Source organism: Phialemonium atrogriseum, assembly GCF_030411735.1.
Source record: "Phialemonium atrogriseum strain 8032-3 unplaced genomic scaffold QBC33scaffold_1, whole genome shotgun sequence".
NCBI classification, from domain to species: domain Eukaryota; kingdom Fungi; phylum Ascomycota; class Sordariomycetes; order Cephalothecales; family Cephalothecaceae; genus Phialemonium; species Phialemonium atrogriseum.
Window position 1 is genome coordinate 927718 of NW_026848138.1, and position 13815 is coordinate 941532.

Below are 13815 nucleotides of genomic sequence, written 5' to 3' on the forward strand. Positions count from 1 at the left end.
GCGCGGGCAGGGGCATTTGCTGTTTTGGAGCAGGATAGGCTGTCCATGATGTTTGTTTGTTTGCTATTGCTAAACAGCAGTCACTGTATCAGTATCCCTGTCGCAATTGCTGTCACTGTCACTGTCACTGGCGCCATCGCTATTGCAATTGCTGCTGCTATTGCCATAATAAAGGAGGATTGACTTTGTTATTACTATTACTATTGCTAGAGCGCTCTCGCGTTCGGTGGTGTTCTCCATGCTCCACCTGTCAAAAAAGAAATTGGCAGCCTGGAGCCCCTGCCCGCATACTCGTAGACGACCTCGCGATAAATATAAATATACCCATCCGTATAGTGTAGTAAGGGCTTTGCCAAGTCTTTGCTAGTGCTCCCCGCTCAACTGCAGGGTCTTTATTTACATAGTACATGCGTGCGGATGACTGTCCTATACAACGTATGTAAGTGTACGTGTAGTATTCGCACTTTCCAACGGGGCAACTAATGACAGGGTTCTGATGTAAGTGATGGCAAGGGGTATTGAGTCAATCTGAGTTGGTCGCGGGCTGCATCCCTGTTGTGCTGTATGTACTGCACCTGGTAAGGCTACTCCTATGATATTGGAGAGTAGGTAGGTTGTTGCCGCACTTTTCTCCCACATCCCCGCGCAGCAGAAAAATGAGCGGCTGCGTCGCCTGCATCCGGGTGGCTTGCTTCGCTGGCAGCCAGCACCAATTTAGGAAATATAGCTGCTGAGAACCTTGGCCAAGCCATCCACTTTATAAATACCTCCAATCCAAGCATTGTAACCCCGCCCCCACCCTGGGGAGGTCCTTTAGTTGTTTCATGAAACGGGAAGGCTCGCTCTCTCTCCATAATTGCCCTTCTCTACGCATACAGGAACCAGGCATTGGCTCAACGACTTTCGAGGTGAGGGCAAGAATATTGTCTACAGTATTTTGCACGCGTTTGGCATGCGTCTTGGGGGTAATTCATGTGACTTTGATTTGATTAGTCTACATATTTCGTTGGGCTACGGGTAATTCACGACCATGTCCAAGGCGAACGAATTACGGATGGAGGTTGTATTGGAGGAGGAGGAGTGAGGAGGGAGGAGGGAGGCTATCAATATTCAATATGAACTAAAAACTTGTTAGTCTAGCTTGTGAAAACGCCCCTCACAACTAGATCCCTCTCACCGACTTTTCGTTTGATACTCAGTAGACGAAGCCGCAGTGCCACTGTGAGGACCGAAGAGGCTGAGTTAGGTGAGTGGTCGAGGAAACCCCTCTTCAAGGTGACAAGTCATTCGTCTCTTCTCAAGGCGATCTGCAGGCCAAAAAAGAGTGCATGCAGTTCGCCACCTTAATATTATTGCCGTCTTGAGGGATGCTCACCTGGAAGACCATGCTTCATCTGATATGAGGCTGTTTTAAACTGTGCAGACTTGATCAGTGGATCAAGGTGGAGAGCAGGCGCGCTAAGGAGGGGAAAGCCAACGAGGAAAGTCTCTGCTGTTCTGTCTTCTCGAACTTTTCCCGCCCCCTTTTTTCAATGTTATGTACATACGATACAATGGACAAGTGCGAGGTTCAGATTGCGCGTTCTTGGAAGTAGTGATCGTCCGCTTTCGAAGCCTTGCCGGTCAGAAGACCACTGCCGAAGCCCCCGTTGGTTGCCTGATCTACCGATCCTGGCAGGTGTACGGCCGTGTAAACAGGTCGTTGGCTGAGAAGTGAGCACGACGGCGGAAACAGAGCTCCCCATGTTTGATATTCGGCTTCCCATCGTCATGGTTCCTCCGTCTTTTAGGAAACCCATGGCCGGGTAAATGCGCACACAGCCTTTCCGCCGCCCCATTCCGGCGCTTGTGGACTTGGGGGAGTTGCTGGAAAGTCCACCATTGTCTTCGCCCGGGTTTTCTACTTCATGCTCATTCATTGCCCTGGAGTCTGGATTATGGGGGCTGGGAAACATGGGGCCCCCAAGGCTTATTCAAAGTTCAGCCAATTGCGCTTTGAAACGCCATGTCTGAGAAGGTCGGACAGCCTACACAGGTGTGACTCTCGGCGTGTGGGGGAGAGACGAGATACCTCTCGCCTTTCCTTGAAACCATGGGTATCTGCAATGTTTCACGCCGTCCTTGTCTTTGCCGCTGCCAACGGCACTGCCTGGCATGCGCGCCTGCAGTCCGCACCATGTATTACCGTAGTTAGCACCGGGAGTACACATAGAACGACCTTGCCTTGGGACTGCCAATTCATCGGACCTTTTTTTTTTTTTTTTTTTGGACGGGATCGACTGCAAGGAGAGATGGGAACGCTGCACGCACAGGGGGGGTGGGGTCTGGGCCCCAGGTACGGGAATCCCAAAGCTCAGAATTCGACGACTTGATTGATCGATTGGGGAGGGGAGAGGGTGGTTGGTTTCTCTTGGACGATGTGCCCACTGGCCGCGTATCGGCGTTGCTTCACCGCCGCTTTCTGCAGGGCGAGCGTCTTTGGACCCTCCCGATGGCGGGGGGTCGCCTGTACAGAAGAGGTACCTTCGAAGCGATGTAGACGACCGCCCAAACTTCCGGGCCACAATCCAGGTCCCATGCCTTTTAAGGTTCAAGTCCGTCGGAAAAGAATCAGACAAGAGCATATCGTACCGTGCATTCCCTGACGGAAGCTGGCAGATAGTTTCCAAAGCCACCTCCTCCAGCCTGATGGGTTGCGAATGGGTTGGCGATTGTCAAAAAGACCCGTGCTCTCACTCGGGCATCCCTGGCTGGGTGCCGCCGCATTAGGTTATTGGATCAATCCAACGCAAGGTAGGCAGTTCTGGGTTGTCGAGCAAGCCGCCCCAGCAGCGTTTAGCGCAGGCCACCTTCGTGGAGCCGGGCCTCCTCACTGGCCAGCACTTGTTGCATTGTTGCGGTCCAGCCCACCGATATCCCGCCAGGGGTTTCTCACTCCAAAACCCATCCAACCTCCACCCAAATGAGGCCCATTGCCATTCTCTTCGTTCCCACTCGCGTTCTTTTCCTTGCACTGCTTTCCTTCTCGCTCTGCTGCTGCTCCTGGTTCCCAGGGCGCATCGTGTGCCAACATATTTGTATTCAAGGTCAGTCCAACTGTGTGTGTCTGTGTGTGTCTCTGTGCCTGCCTTTCTAGGTACCCTCTTCGCAAACACCCCCCTCTCGCTGGTCCGCGCTGCGAATGGCGTCCTGTGCCCACAGTTTGTGGCTGGTGGGAAGACGAGAGCACGCACACAATCTCTGGTCCCAGCCCTGTGCGCCCATGCCACACAAACCCCGCCCCGGGCAGCTGTCCAACGTCGTCAATCCCAATTATACCCCCCCTTTTTCGGTGAAGCTGTTTGAGTGGAAGCTCTCTGACACAAAGTCCGGACCTTGCAGACGTATAGAGGACCCGAAGTTGGCGGTCAATCCGTTTCCTGTACGAAAAGTGTTGTTCTAAATGACGATGGACGATTTCTTCCGATCCCAACAAAGCCCTCGAGGCGACTCGCAGCTGAACTCGTCGGCCTTTGTCTCGCCTCCCCGAAATGGCCCTATGCTGCCACGCCGGTTCACCACCGACTCCAGCCGTGTACCAACACTGTCTGCCATCACAACTCAGCGCGCCCCTGAACCCCAAGAGTTCCCCGGAACAACGGTATGTCTGCCCGGTCGGGGTAGCAACTTCGTTGGCCCTGTTATTTGGATATCTGTCGACCATGGGAGTTTTGGCTAACTCTGACCTCGGTATAGGCCCTGCACAAGGTTCAATTGGTATGCGGCCTCTCCCCCCACTCGGATGCGGATGTCGAGCCCCAGGGTGCAGCTGCCGATGCTCAGCACTCGTTGAGCCTCAGCTTCAACCCCCCAATCTCGGGATATTCTCTCTGGATGTTCCCAGCCTGGGCTCTGGCGATTGTTGTTGCGGGCGAATGCTAACTGCCGGTGCAGCTAGAGAAGAAGAGGCTGGAATATGAGAGGCTTCGTGAGCAGAAGAGGCGGTTCGAGGCCGAGATGCATAAATTAGACGCCCAGCAGCGTCAGGAAGAGCGGGAGCTTGCGCAGATGCAGGAAGACCTTGGCCGTTTTGGTGGAAACGGTCTGGCCGGACATCAGTCGGAACCCACCACCCCTCCCGAGTATCGAGAGACCTCGTCCGGATTCCCTACCATGTTCTCACGCCCGAACCGCTACTCAACCTCGAGCCTGACGTCTCCACCGGGCCTGTACAACCGCCCAGGAAGGTCCGGCTCGCAGCTTGCCTCTCCCCCAGCCGGTATCATGCAGTCTCGATTTGCTTTCGACGACCAACTGCCGTCCCGCTCCGTTCCAGGATCGCGGAGAAACAGTGACGAGGACGAAAAGGAGGAAGCTGTCCGCCAGGACCCCACAAGTCATAGATCGACGAACGCGTAAGTTTTTGTTTTCCACGTTAGATGCAGTCTCAACCCATGACTACTCTTGCGAGTGAGGTCGATACCTACTTCCCAAGTGGATAACTGAACTGGAAGGCGCCTTCTGATGGTCCAGATGTCTCTAGTCGATTCACTGGTTCCAAGTTGAGATCCATCCTCTCACAATCCCCTTATCTTGCTCTCCTTTAGAGGTTTAGCCCGTATTCTTGCTGTCTGTAGTTCATTCAGCCATTCATTGACTTGGCCGATTCATCACTCTGCGGCCAAGTCCTTCAACCTTCATTAACACACCCTACCCTCTCTGCACAATAGCCATTGTTCTTTTGCAGACCTACCACTTCACTCCCGAGGGTTAAATTCTTTACCTTTCCACCTGGGGTTCTACACATTATCCTCCACATCACCTCATGATTTCGTCTCAGCACCCCAAAATTCCATTTCATACCACGGAGAGAAGCATCCCAACTTAGGACTTGACCTCAAATCGTCCTCTCCGCCCTCCCTCCTCTTCTTCTCCATACTTCGAATATATTTCGACGGATGGAGAGAAGTATCTAATTCCGAACCTGCCCTCGCACTGGCCTTTCCATCTTTGTTCGTCTTCGTACTCTCTCTCCCAGTATTGAGAGAAGATCCACACCTAGAACCTGACTTCACATCTCCCTCTCTATCCCTCTTCATCTCACACTTATCTGCCTACAAAATTCTTGCAAGCCTGGCCATCTTGATATCCCGATATCATTGATCTCCGAGTTTCAAACCTACACTTTGCCAACGTATTACAACCACTAGTTTGAGAAAGCCGGCCTTGTCACTGACGGTGGATGACTCCAGCTTGAACCGCTACTCTATGCCAGTCACTCGATCCCGGAGCTACATGGCTGAACTAAACATCGACAACGGCCTTGACGGCAACAACACCACCGGTTTCCTGTTTGGGGACGAGGACTCCAACAATACTGCCGAGAACAAGAACTTCCACCAGGCTAGCAACATGGACAACTTCCCTACCTTGGTTCGACGAGAGGGCTTTCCCACTATGGTGAGCTTGTTTCCCTTGTTTCCCTTGCTTTGTCGTCCCTTCTTTGGTCGTATGCTGTGTGTGCAGACTGGTGTTTGCTTCACATACTTTTCACAACCTTATCAGAATTCTTCCTGCCTGCTTTGCTCGACTCCCCTGAAATTTCTGCACTTCGCCGGCAGGTACCTTTGTATTCGAATGTCCTTGTATCTTTCTTTCCGCTCCTTTTTTTTCTCTCCCTTGTCCTTTTCCCCGACCCTGTGGTACCTTTCTTCTCCCGGTTCCGATTTCTCTTGTCTATTTTGCAGATCCAGACGTGCTCCCCTCCTCCACTACTTCAAACTACAACACATCCTCCCTCACATCTCGTCGTCTTGTGCACCCCAACGAGACGACTTCCCCCTTCCTCTGCCACTTTTGTGTTAACGTTTTCCGTTAAAGTTGTCTGCGTCCTCTGCTGCCCTGGACCTTGCTCAGTCCCAAACCCCAAACACCACTGAGCAGCAGCCTTCTACCAACGGCTGGAACACCAACATTAACCGTCATCGACCTCGGCAGAGCCTCTCCACTCCTACCTCGACCCAGCTTAACGGGCCTAGCTCTGTTAGCTCTGGTCAGTCCAGCGAGGTCTCTACCATTGGCAGTCGCTCCTCAACAATCAGGCACTCATTGGACATGAAGTACTTCCCGGAAAACGCGTCAAACGCGTCTGACACCACGGCCTCCATGGTGTCACCCTCTGGCAGCCATATCATGGCCACCCCGCCCAAGCTGCAGCAGTCTTTCTCGGCCAATGATATCCCTACCGTTAAGAACAGCAATGGTACATCGGCCCTCACTGCCAATGCCAACAATCATGCCCAGCAGCACTTCCACAATCACAATGCCAGCCTCGGCCGCATTCCTGCTGGTGCAGTGCCCAACCGCCATAGCCGGGAGCTGTCCAATGACAACACCATGGCAGCTTCACGTGACACCTCAAACTATCCCTCCATTGGTTCAGCCTTGCACGCGAATGCTGCTCCATTTGGCCCCCCATCGACTCATGCCCAATCCAGTGCGCCATCTGTTCCTGCTGTGGCCTCGCACGCTGCGTCTGTTCCCTTCCAGTACTACAATGGAGGAAACTACAATGGTGCCAATGGCAATGGTCCCAACTATGGCATGCCAATGCTTGCTATGGCCATGCAGGGTCTCTCGGTCAATGGTGGCAACAGCCCGGCAACCATGTACCCTCCCCAGAACTACACTGGCTACAACCCCCTCTACAACCAAGCTCCTCGTGTCCACCAGGACAGTCAGGCCCGGGTCATCCAGAATCGTCGTCAGATGGACAATGAAGGTAAGGACATGGCCATCCAAGAACCCCTTTGTCTTTCTTTTCTCCACTCTTAATCAAGGTTTGCTAACGGGTTTGACTTAGCCATGAGCCGGTACGTAAACTTGCCGCTCGAATCGGTCGGTGGCACCATCTACCAGCTCTGCAAGGACCAGCATGGCTGCCGGTACCTCCAGAAGCAGCTGGAGAACCGCCTTCCCGATCAGATCCACATGATCTGGCTGGAGACCAACCAGCATGTGGTCGAGCTCATGACCGACCCTTTTGGCAACTACTTGTGCCAGAAGCTGCTGGAGTATTGCAACGATGAGGAGCGCACTGTCCTCATCCAGAACGCTGCCCAGGATATGGTCCGGGTTGCTTTGAACCAGCATGGCACTCGGGCCTTGCAGAAGATGATTGAGTTTGTCTCTTCTCCGACCCAGATTGAGATCATCGTCGATGCCCTTCGCTTCCGCGTTGTAGAGCTGATCCAGGATCTCAACGGCAATCACGTCATCCAGAAGTGCCTCAACAAGCTGAGCCCTGCTGATGCCCAGTTCATCTTCGACGCTGTTGGCACCAACTGCGTGGATGTTGGCACCCATCGTCATGGCTGCTGTGTCCTGCAGCGCTGCATCGACCATGCCTCTGGCGACCAGAAAATCTGGCTCATCCAGAAGATTACGGAGAACGCCGTTGCCCTCGTCCAGGATCCTTTCGGAAACTACGTGGTCCAGTACATCATCGATCTCAACGAGCCTGCCTTCACCGAACCTCTAGTCTCCACCTTCCGTGGCCGCATCGGTGCCCTGTCTCGTCACAAGTTCAGCTCCAACGTGGTTGAGAAGTGCCTCCGCTGTGCTCAGGATCCTTCCAAGGACTTGATTGTCGACGAGCTCCTTGTGCCTGGCGAGATGGATCGTCTGTTGCGCGATTCTTTCGCCAACTACGTCATCCAGACCGCCCTAGAGTATGCCACTCACTACATGAAGCATCGCCTGGTGGAGGTTATTCGCCCCAGCCTACCCGGCATTCGATCCACTCCCTATGGTCGTCGGATTCAGGCCAAGGTCCAGGCCTACGACTCTCGCAGTGGTGCCAGTACGAGTGGCCAGGTCACTCCATCTGATGCCTCCCAGGGCCAGATCCCCATTCGCCCCGGCCACAGCCGTGCCATGTCCAATAACACGTCCATTCTGGCCCCAGGTGGCTACGCCAATGGCATGAATGGCGTTGCCAACCATGCCCCTGGCTCGGCCTATCCGGCTAGCAACATCCTGACGGTGCCTCCTCCGCAGCCCCAGCGGGCCCATCAGTACCCGCCTACTTTCCCTCGCCCTGGTGTCCAAACCGAGAACGGCGAGTCGCAGTGGCTCTGAGTCTTTTCCTCGCAACTTCACGCCGCCATGCTTGTAACGGTATGACATGATCTGAGGCTCGAAATGGGTTTCTACACCCAGTTTTGGACTCTCTGGCGGCACTCGTCAATTTGCGGTTTCATTACTTCTTCTGCTACATTAGGCACGAAACGGAAACGACCTGCACGATAGTCACGATCATTATTTCCTAATAATCCCTGCGACGATCGACACGGCTTTTCATTCCACGACGACGACCATCGAGCATAAGCAAGCTTTCCCCCTGAGACGGGCTCTGTCTGGGAAACTGCTTTGTTGTACACTATCCGCTCGATATGACTCGATAAGTCTCGGGAAACAAAAAAGGAAGAAGAAAAGAAGATCTCTCTCTCTCTCAGGGCATCTTGCATCCCCTGGAAACAGCCATCCTAGGAAATCATGGGCAACCAAGATGGGGGAGGGGGGGACATGAAAGCATCATCACGTTTTATTCGTGCATTCGGCTTTCGCCCAGACCACATCGGTATGGCATGGCATGGCATGGCATAGATCTTCTTTCCGCTCAGCTTCCTTCTCACCGCATTTTTCCTTTTTTTTCTCTTTTCCTTTCAGCACCAAAAAAAAAAACGCATTCCGGCATCCGCGAATTTCTGCGGAAAGCTTGGGGAGAGATGTTCGTTCTCCCCCGTCAAACCGAGATTCGCAAAACCCAATCTCTCTCATATGAGTGGGTCGATTTTCCCCCTTATTTTCTACGCGCCCCACCACGCAATAGCCACCAGGGGCTAGAGAAGGAAAGGGGGGGGGGGGGGGGGAAGGCAGGCAAGGCATGGCATACTGAGAGCCCTGTCTTTTCTTCTTCTGATCTGGGCCTTTGCGCCTGACCTTTTGCGCTCCGTTATGGATGAAATGGATGCGGAACTTCTCCCCCCAAATGGCTCACATAGTCAGAACTTCTTTCTCGATGGGGCCTTTTTCCTGCCCCCTCGCCTGTATTTAGATGGGCCGAAAATTCTAAGAAAATTCTACAAAAATCGTTGCTTAGTTTGATGAAGTGATGCTTGTGATTTACCGTAACAATGCGTTGGTCCCTTATGAGGGAATATAAGACCAGATTCCCCATCAGAAAGGCAATGTGCCAGCGAGGAATCGAGCAAGGGCTTATGGGTTTCCCTTTTGCAAAGATATCAAGCCGGTAGGCATGTCTTGCTCAAGGGTCGATCGCATGTCACAAAGCGAGGCAGTCAAGGTCAGATAGGTAGTAGAAACGGACTTCCTTGTCCATTTTGCATTTTGCATTTTGATTGTTTTATGCTATCACGAAACTCCCATGCCAACGTCCGTCCGTCCAAGGGCAGTAGGTGTGCGGGGAATCCATCGCAAAGCTTATCATAGCCCAGTCCATCATCCTTCGCAAAGCAGCCCCAGCCCAGAACCACCAGAAGAACCAAACCCCGGTCACCACCACCACCGTTGTTACGGCGTCTACCGGTAGCGCCAGAGCGAGAGGGTGTTGTGGCGCTTCCAGGTCTTTCTGCGGCCGGCCTGGGTCTTGTTGTAGCGGTGGCCCTTGTTGAGGCCGCGGGAGCGCTTGCCGGTGGCGGTGAGGCCGCGGGCCTCGCGGTGCTTATGCACCGGGTTGACGATCCAGTTGATGCGCGGGTCGCGGCGGATGGCCTTGTGCTGGGGGTCGACCAGGATAACCTCGTAGTACTTGTAGGTCGAGTCCTGGTTAACCCAGTACGAGTTGAGCACGCGGAGGTTGGAGCACCGGCGGCCGACACGCTCCTCGGCGGTGGCGCGGAGGGATCGGCGGTACTTCAGCTGGTTGACACCGTGGTTGGTGGGCTTGCCTGTTTGTCGAGGAGAGGGGTGGTTAGCATATGTTGTTGCGAGTAGCCTGACGGATATTCAAAAAAGAGGGATTCCGTACCATAAGTGGCACCCTTGGGGACGGGCTTCTTGCGGCCACCACGGCGGACTCTAACGCGGTAGACAACGTAGCCCTGCTTGGCCTTGTATCCCAGGCGGCGGGCCTTGTCGGGGCGGGAAGGCCGGGAGGCACGGTGGATGACATTCAATTGACGGAGCTATATTGATGCACTCTCAGCAAATGTTCAACGAGTGTATAGCAAGGCACGGTGAGAGGACATGTTTCTTCCGGCGCAGAGGCCCAAAGAACCAGCCCTGCTCTCCGTCCACATGTTTTATCGATTGAATGGTTTCAACATACTTCCCAGCATCGGACTCGGAGGAGGAATCGCAGAACATCGGACTGCTTCTTCTTCTGAAGCTCTTCGACGTACTTGAGGGCACCCATTTTGGCTAGATGGCGACAAGATAGAGGTCAGTAAACTGAGCAGGTAATCGAAATGAACTCGACGACGGGTCGGAGAGGAAATGGAGGAGACAAACCGGCTTGGACGTGTTTTTTACCCTGCCCTGGTTAGTAGTGAGATGGTCGTGGGAGATAAAGTTCTTGCGAATTTCGAGGCTGAAGATCCTGGTGGACTTTTCGAAAGAATTGAGCCCTAATGCTAAACGAGACGCTAAGCTAGAAGCGGACTAGCGGAATTGGTGTTTTCAGGTACTTTTGGGGCCCGTGCGTCCTGACCCCTAGATTCTCTCGGGGAATTTCCAGAGGCCTTCTCTCAGCCAAATCAGAGACCAAGCCGAAGAAGCCCCCGATGCTCGTCGAGGGACTAGGTTTGGCAAGATATTTTTAGCCAAGATAATCCAACTACGTCTCTTTCCTCGACCAAAAACTGTCACATTTCATGCAATGTAGCCGAGAGCGTGTTAACTGCCTAGAAGGATAGGGAAAACTAGCCCCTTTCAAACCCCGAGGAACGAGCTCCCTCGCATAACTCCTAAAACTCCATGGCTATCTACCTCACAAAGACGCGCATTTATTTAACCTTGCTCATGATCGTCTCCGGACCCCTCACCACGTTCATCTGCGCGGCACGAGCCTTTACGGCGTTCAGCATGCTCCGCTCAAAGTCATCCCTCGATCTTAGGACAGCCTCAACCCAGCTGATCTGCAGGTCCCAGTAGGCACTCTTGAACGACTCGAAGGCGTCCGGCACGGCTTCTTTGTCGGCCGAGAGGAGCTGTAAGAACGGCTCGGACACTCTCCAGGTTTCCTTGATCGAGTTCCCCACGTCTGGATTCGGCACGTTGCTGAAGAAGTCGAACGCGGTGGACAGGTCGTCAAATATCTTGTCCTGGTACTGGTCCGTCCGCCGGAACTTGGCTCCCTTGTTCCGGACCGACGAGAGATAGCGGACCAGCAGTTCCTCGGCGAAGATCTCGATGAAGATGTCCACCAGCGAATGGTGCAGCACCTGCCGGTAGTCGGCCACGTACTCCTCGAAAGTCGCAATCATCCTGCTCATAGAGGTGTTGGTGTACCATTTGGCAGTGAAGAACTCGGGCATCACGGCCTTGAAGTCGACGACAAATACGAGCCGTGCAAACTTAGCCATACACCAAGTACTGAAATCCACGTAGCCGTCACGCAACGCCGTGACCTCTGTCTCCGCACGCTCCATGTACTGCTGCGATACAATGGGCTCGAACTTCTGCTTGAAGTCCGAGAGGTACGCGAAGCGGTTTTCCTCCTCGTTATCGTCGATACAGGCGATCTGATCGTTTGCCGTGGCGACAAGCCAGTCCTGCAACGACTGGAAACCCTCAAGCTCGGCGGCATTGGCGGCCTCGTATCTCGACGCCTCTTCCTCCAGCATCTTCTGCCATGACTGCTGCCGCGATCTGAGCCTCAGGAACATGGCATCGATGACACCCTCCACGACATCGGCCCTCTGGGAGTTTGCAGCCGCATCGATCTGTTCCCGGAGCATCCTCCACATATCCACGAGGTTCTTAGTCCGGAAGTAACCGTACTCGTCCTGGTCCAAGTTTGAGCCCTCGGCGTTCCGATCGGCAAAGTCTTTCTGTTCCTGCTTAAATATCCGGTCGATCCACTCGTCGAGGAACTTGATTATGAGGGCGCGGAAGTCTCTGACAAGTTCAGTCTCCCGGTTGTCGATGACGTGTGGGGTGAGCTCATCCTGCTTGAAGCCCAGCTTGTTCATCTTCCTGTAGTATTTCTCTGGCCACCCGATGATCTCCAGGGTGTGTGAGGAGCTGCTGTCGGGGTCATCGATGAGGCCCACGAGGAAATCATGCATAAGGCCGTGATAGGTGTTGGTGTAAGTTTTATAGATCTTCCACTTCTTGGGCATCAGTGGGACCATGCCGACCCTAACGGCATTGAGATCATTGAAGTACCACTTCAAGAGCTTCTCAAGCCTTGACGGATCTGCCAGGAACTCTTCCCGAGTGGCTGTGAACTGCGCATCTGCAAATGCCTTGATAGCCTGCAGGAACTTCTCTTTATAGCCTCGTACTGCCTTGGCTCCGTCCGTAATGCTCTGAAATCTTGTTGCGATTTCCTTATGGTCCTTCAATGCCTCTTGCAGGGCAAGCACCCGCTGGTCACTCTTCTCCTCAGACTCAATGACCAATGCGAACCGCACCACCAGGGAATTATTATCGGATGTCACTAGGTTGACCAGGCTCATTGCTATCAAGCCCACGTGTTCGTCGAACCAGTCGATTGCCCCATCCAGCCTCTCGAAGTAATCTTCCAAGGTCGACTGCAGACTCAAATCATCCCCTCGCTGTATTTGTTCCATCGCATCGTCTCGAATATTCCGTAGCTGGGTGAGCTCGTAGTGGATTGGCAGCAGGTTGGGCATGTTCTCCGCATCGGCATCATCCTGCCGCAGCATGTCCTCGACCACGTTCAGTCGGTCATTGAAGGTCTCGAGATTCTTGCGCATGGTCTCGACAGCCCCGAAGTTCCGATGAGCCTGCGATACCAGATTTATCGTTGTAAAGTCCTTGATCATGTTCTGCGACTCGGAGCACAGTTTGTCGATCTTGATCATCTCCTCCTTGATCTGCTGGACCGTCTTCTGGCCGTCTGTCAGGCCAGTCATGCCTGACTGTGTCATCTCCAGCTGGTCATGCAGGCCAGCCCGTAGCTGTAAGTCCACAGCAGCCTTCTTGCGCGTGAATTCCTGCTTCAGCGCCGTGATCTTGTCGAGGTCATCCGGATGGCGGAGGAGCTCCGAGAGATTGACTGGTGGCGCGTCCATGGTGATTGCTGGTTTGTTTGCCTCGGCGGCAGCTTGCCCATTTATACCATGGCACAGGAAATGGTAGGGACAGCTCCGATATCTGTACGGAATGCCAGAGACGCTCCGTTTTGACTTGGGCCAATGCTGGGTATCGATAGGTAGAAGTGCTAGGGGCAAGGTAAATGCTGAGGTACAGGCTCGATGTTGATTCCATCACTTGCAGGGATGCAGCCATTTTGCATTAGCGGGATGATGGTCCGTGCATTGGGATAAGGTTACAGGGTTCCCTCTTGAGCCGCAACCTCCTTGGATCAATTCAGGGGAACAACATGAAGGCCAAAACAGCAAACTCAGGGGCAAAAGACACATAGCCCAGACTTGCAATGGAAATGATTCTTAAAACATGGGCACACAAAGCTAAAGAGAGCATATTGCTCAGAGGGCCAGTATGGTGGCCGTTCCCAGTGAGCAGACACCTTTTTCAACTACTAAGTGTACTTACACCAGCTCCCTACTTTAAAGACGGGAATTTCTCTGCGGGCATGCGCCATTCGCTCTGCAGGCAGGTGGC

At 53.5% G+C, this 13815-nt stretch overlaps 4 protein-coding genes across 4 annotated transcripts; 1 reads left to right on the plus strand and 3 right to left on the minus strand.

The window, feature by feature from the left end:
• Nucleotides 1-212: 212 nt before the first annotated feature.
• Nucleotides 213-702, minus strand: QBC33DRAFT_521178 (uncharacterized protein). The gene has a single exon (XM_060426433.1). The coding sequence runs from the start codon at nucleotides 637-639 to the stop codon at nucleotides 427-429; it is 213 nt and encodes a 70-aa protein (XP_060288629.1). The 5' UTR covers nucleotides 640-702; the 3' UTR covers nucleotides 213-426.
• Nucleotides 703-3448: 2746 nt separating this feature from the next.
• On the plus strand, nucleotides 3449-8118 carry QBC33DRAFT_553868 (ARM repeat-containing protein; the record flags this gene model as incomplete). Its single annotated transcript, XM_060429448.1, has 6 exons — nucleotides 3449-3640; nucleotides 3736-3900; nucleotides 3934-4394; nucleotides 5232-5439; nucleotides 5860-6760; nucleotides 6842-8118. The coding sequence occupies 6 exons, from the start codon at nucleotides 3449-3451 to the stop codon at nucleotides 8116-8118; spliced, it is 3204 nt and encodes a 1067-aa protein (XP_060288630.1).
• A 1238-nt stretch (nucleotides 8119-9356) lies between these two features.
• QBC33DRAFT_521190 (60S ribosomal protein l15) lies at nucleotides 9357-10589 on the minus strand. The gene is made up of 4 exons (XM_060426434.1): nucleotides 10513-10589; nucleotides 10331-10422; nucleotides 10031-10187; nucleotides 9357-9950 (listed from the first exon to the last, which is right to left on the minus strand). Exons 2-4 carry the CDS (start codon nucleotides 10415-10417, stop codon nucleotides 9583-9585), a joined length of 612 nt encoding a protein of 203 aa, XP_060288631.1. The 5' UTR covers nucleotides 10418-10422; nucleotides 10513-10589; the 3' UTR covers nucleotides 9357-9582.
• QBC33DRAFT_607997 (putative exocyst complex component sec6 protein) lies at nucleotides 10590-13438 on the minus strand. The gene has a single exon (XM_060432347.1). It carries the CDS (start codon nucleotides 13260-13262, stop codon nucleotides 11007-11009), a length of 2256 nt encoding a protein of 751 aa, XP_060288632.1. The 5' UTR covers nucleotides 13263-13438; the 3' UTR covers nucleotides 10590-11006.
• Nucleotides 13439-13815: the final 377 nt, after the last annotated feature.

Bases quoted from the DNA above. Each gene is read 5' to 3' on its own strand.
- QBC33DRAFT_521178 (XM_060426433.1), bottom strand. From the start codon at position 639: ATGTGGGAGAAAAGTGCGGCAACAACCTACCTACTCTCCAATATCATA.
- QBC33DRAFT_521190 (XM_060426434.1), bottom strand. From the start codon at position 10,417: ATGGGTGCCCTCAAGTACGTCGAAGAGCTTCAGAAGAAGAAGCAGTCC. The intron at 10,188-10,330 runs GTATGTTGAAAC...GCATCAATATAG, and splicing joins TCCGAGTCCGATGCTGGGAA to CTCCGTCAATTGAATGTCAT. The intron at 9,951-10,030 runs GTACGGAATCCC...CTCGACAAACAG, and splicing joins CCCCAAGGGTGCCACTTATG to GCAAGCCCACCAACCACGGT.
- QBC33DRAFT_607997 (XM_060432347.1), bottom strand. From the start codon at position 13,262: ATGGACGCGCCACCAGTCAATCTCTCGGAGCTCCTCCGCCATCCGGAT.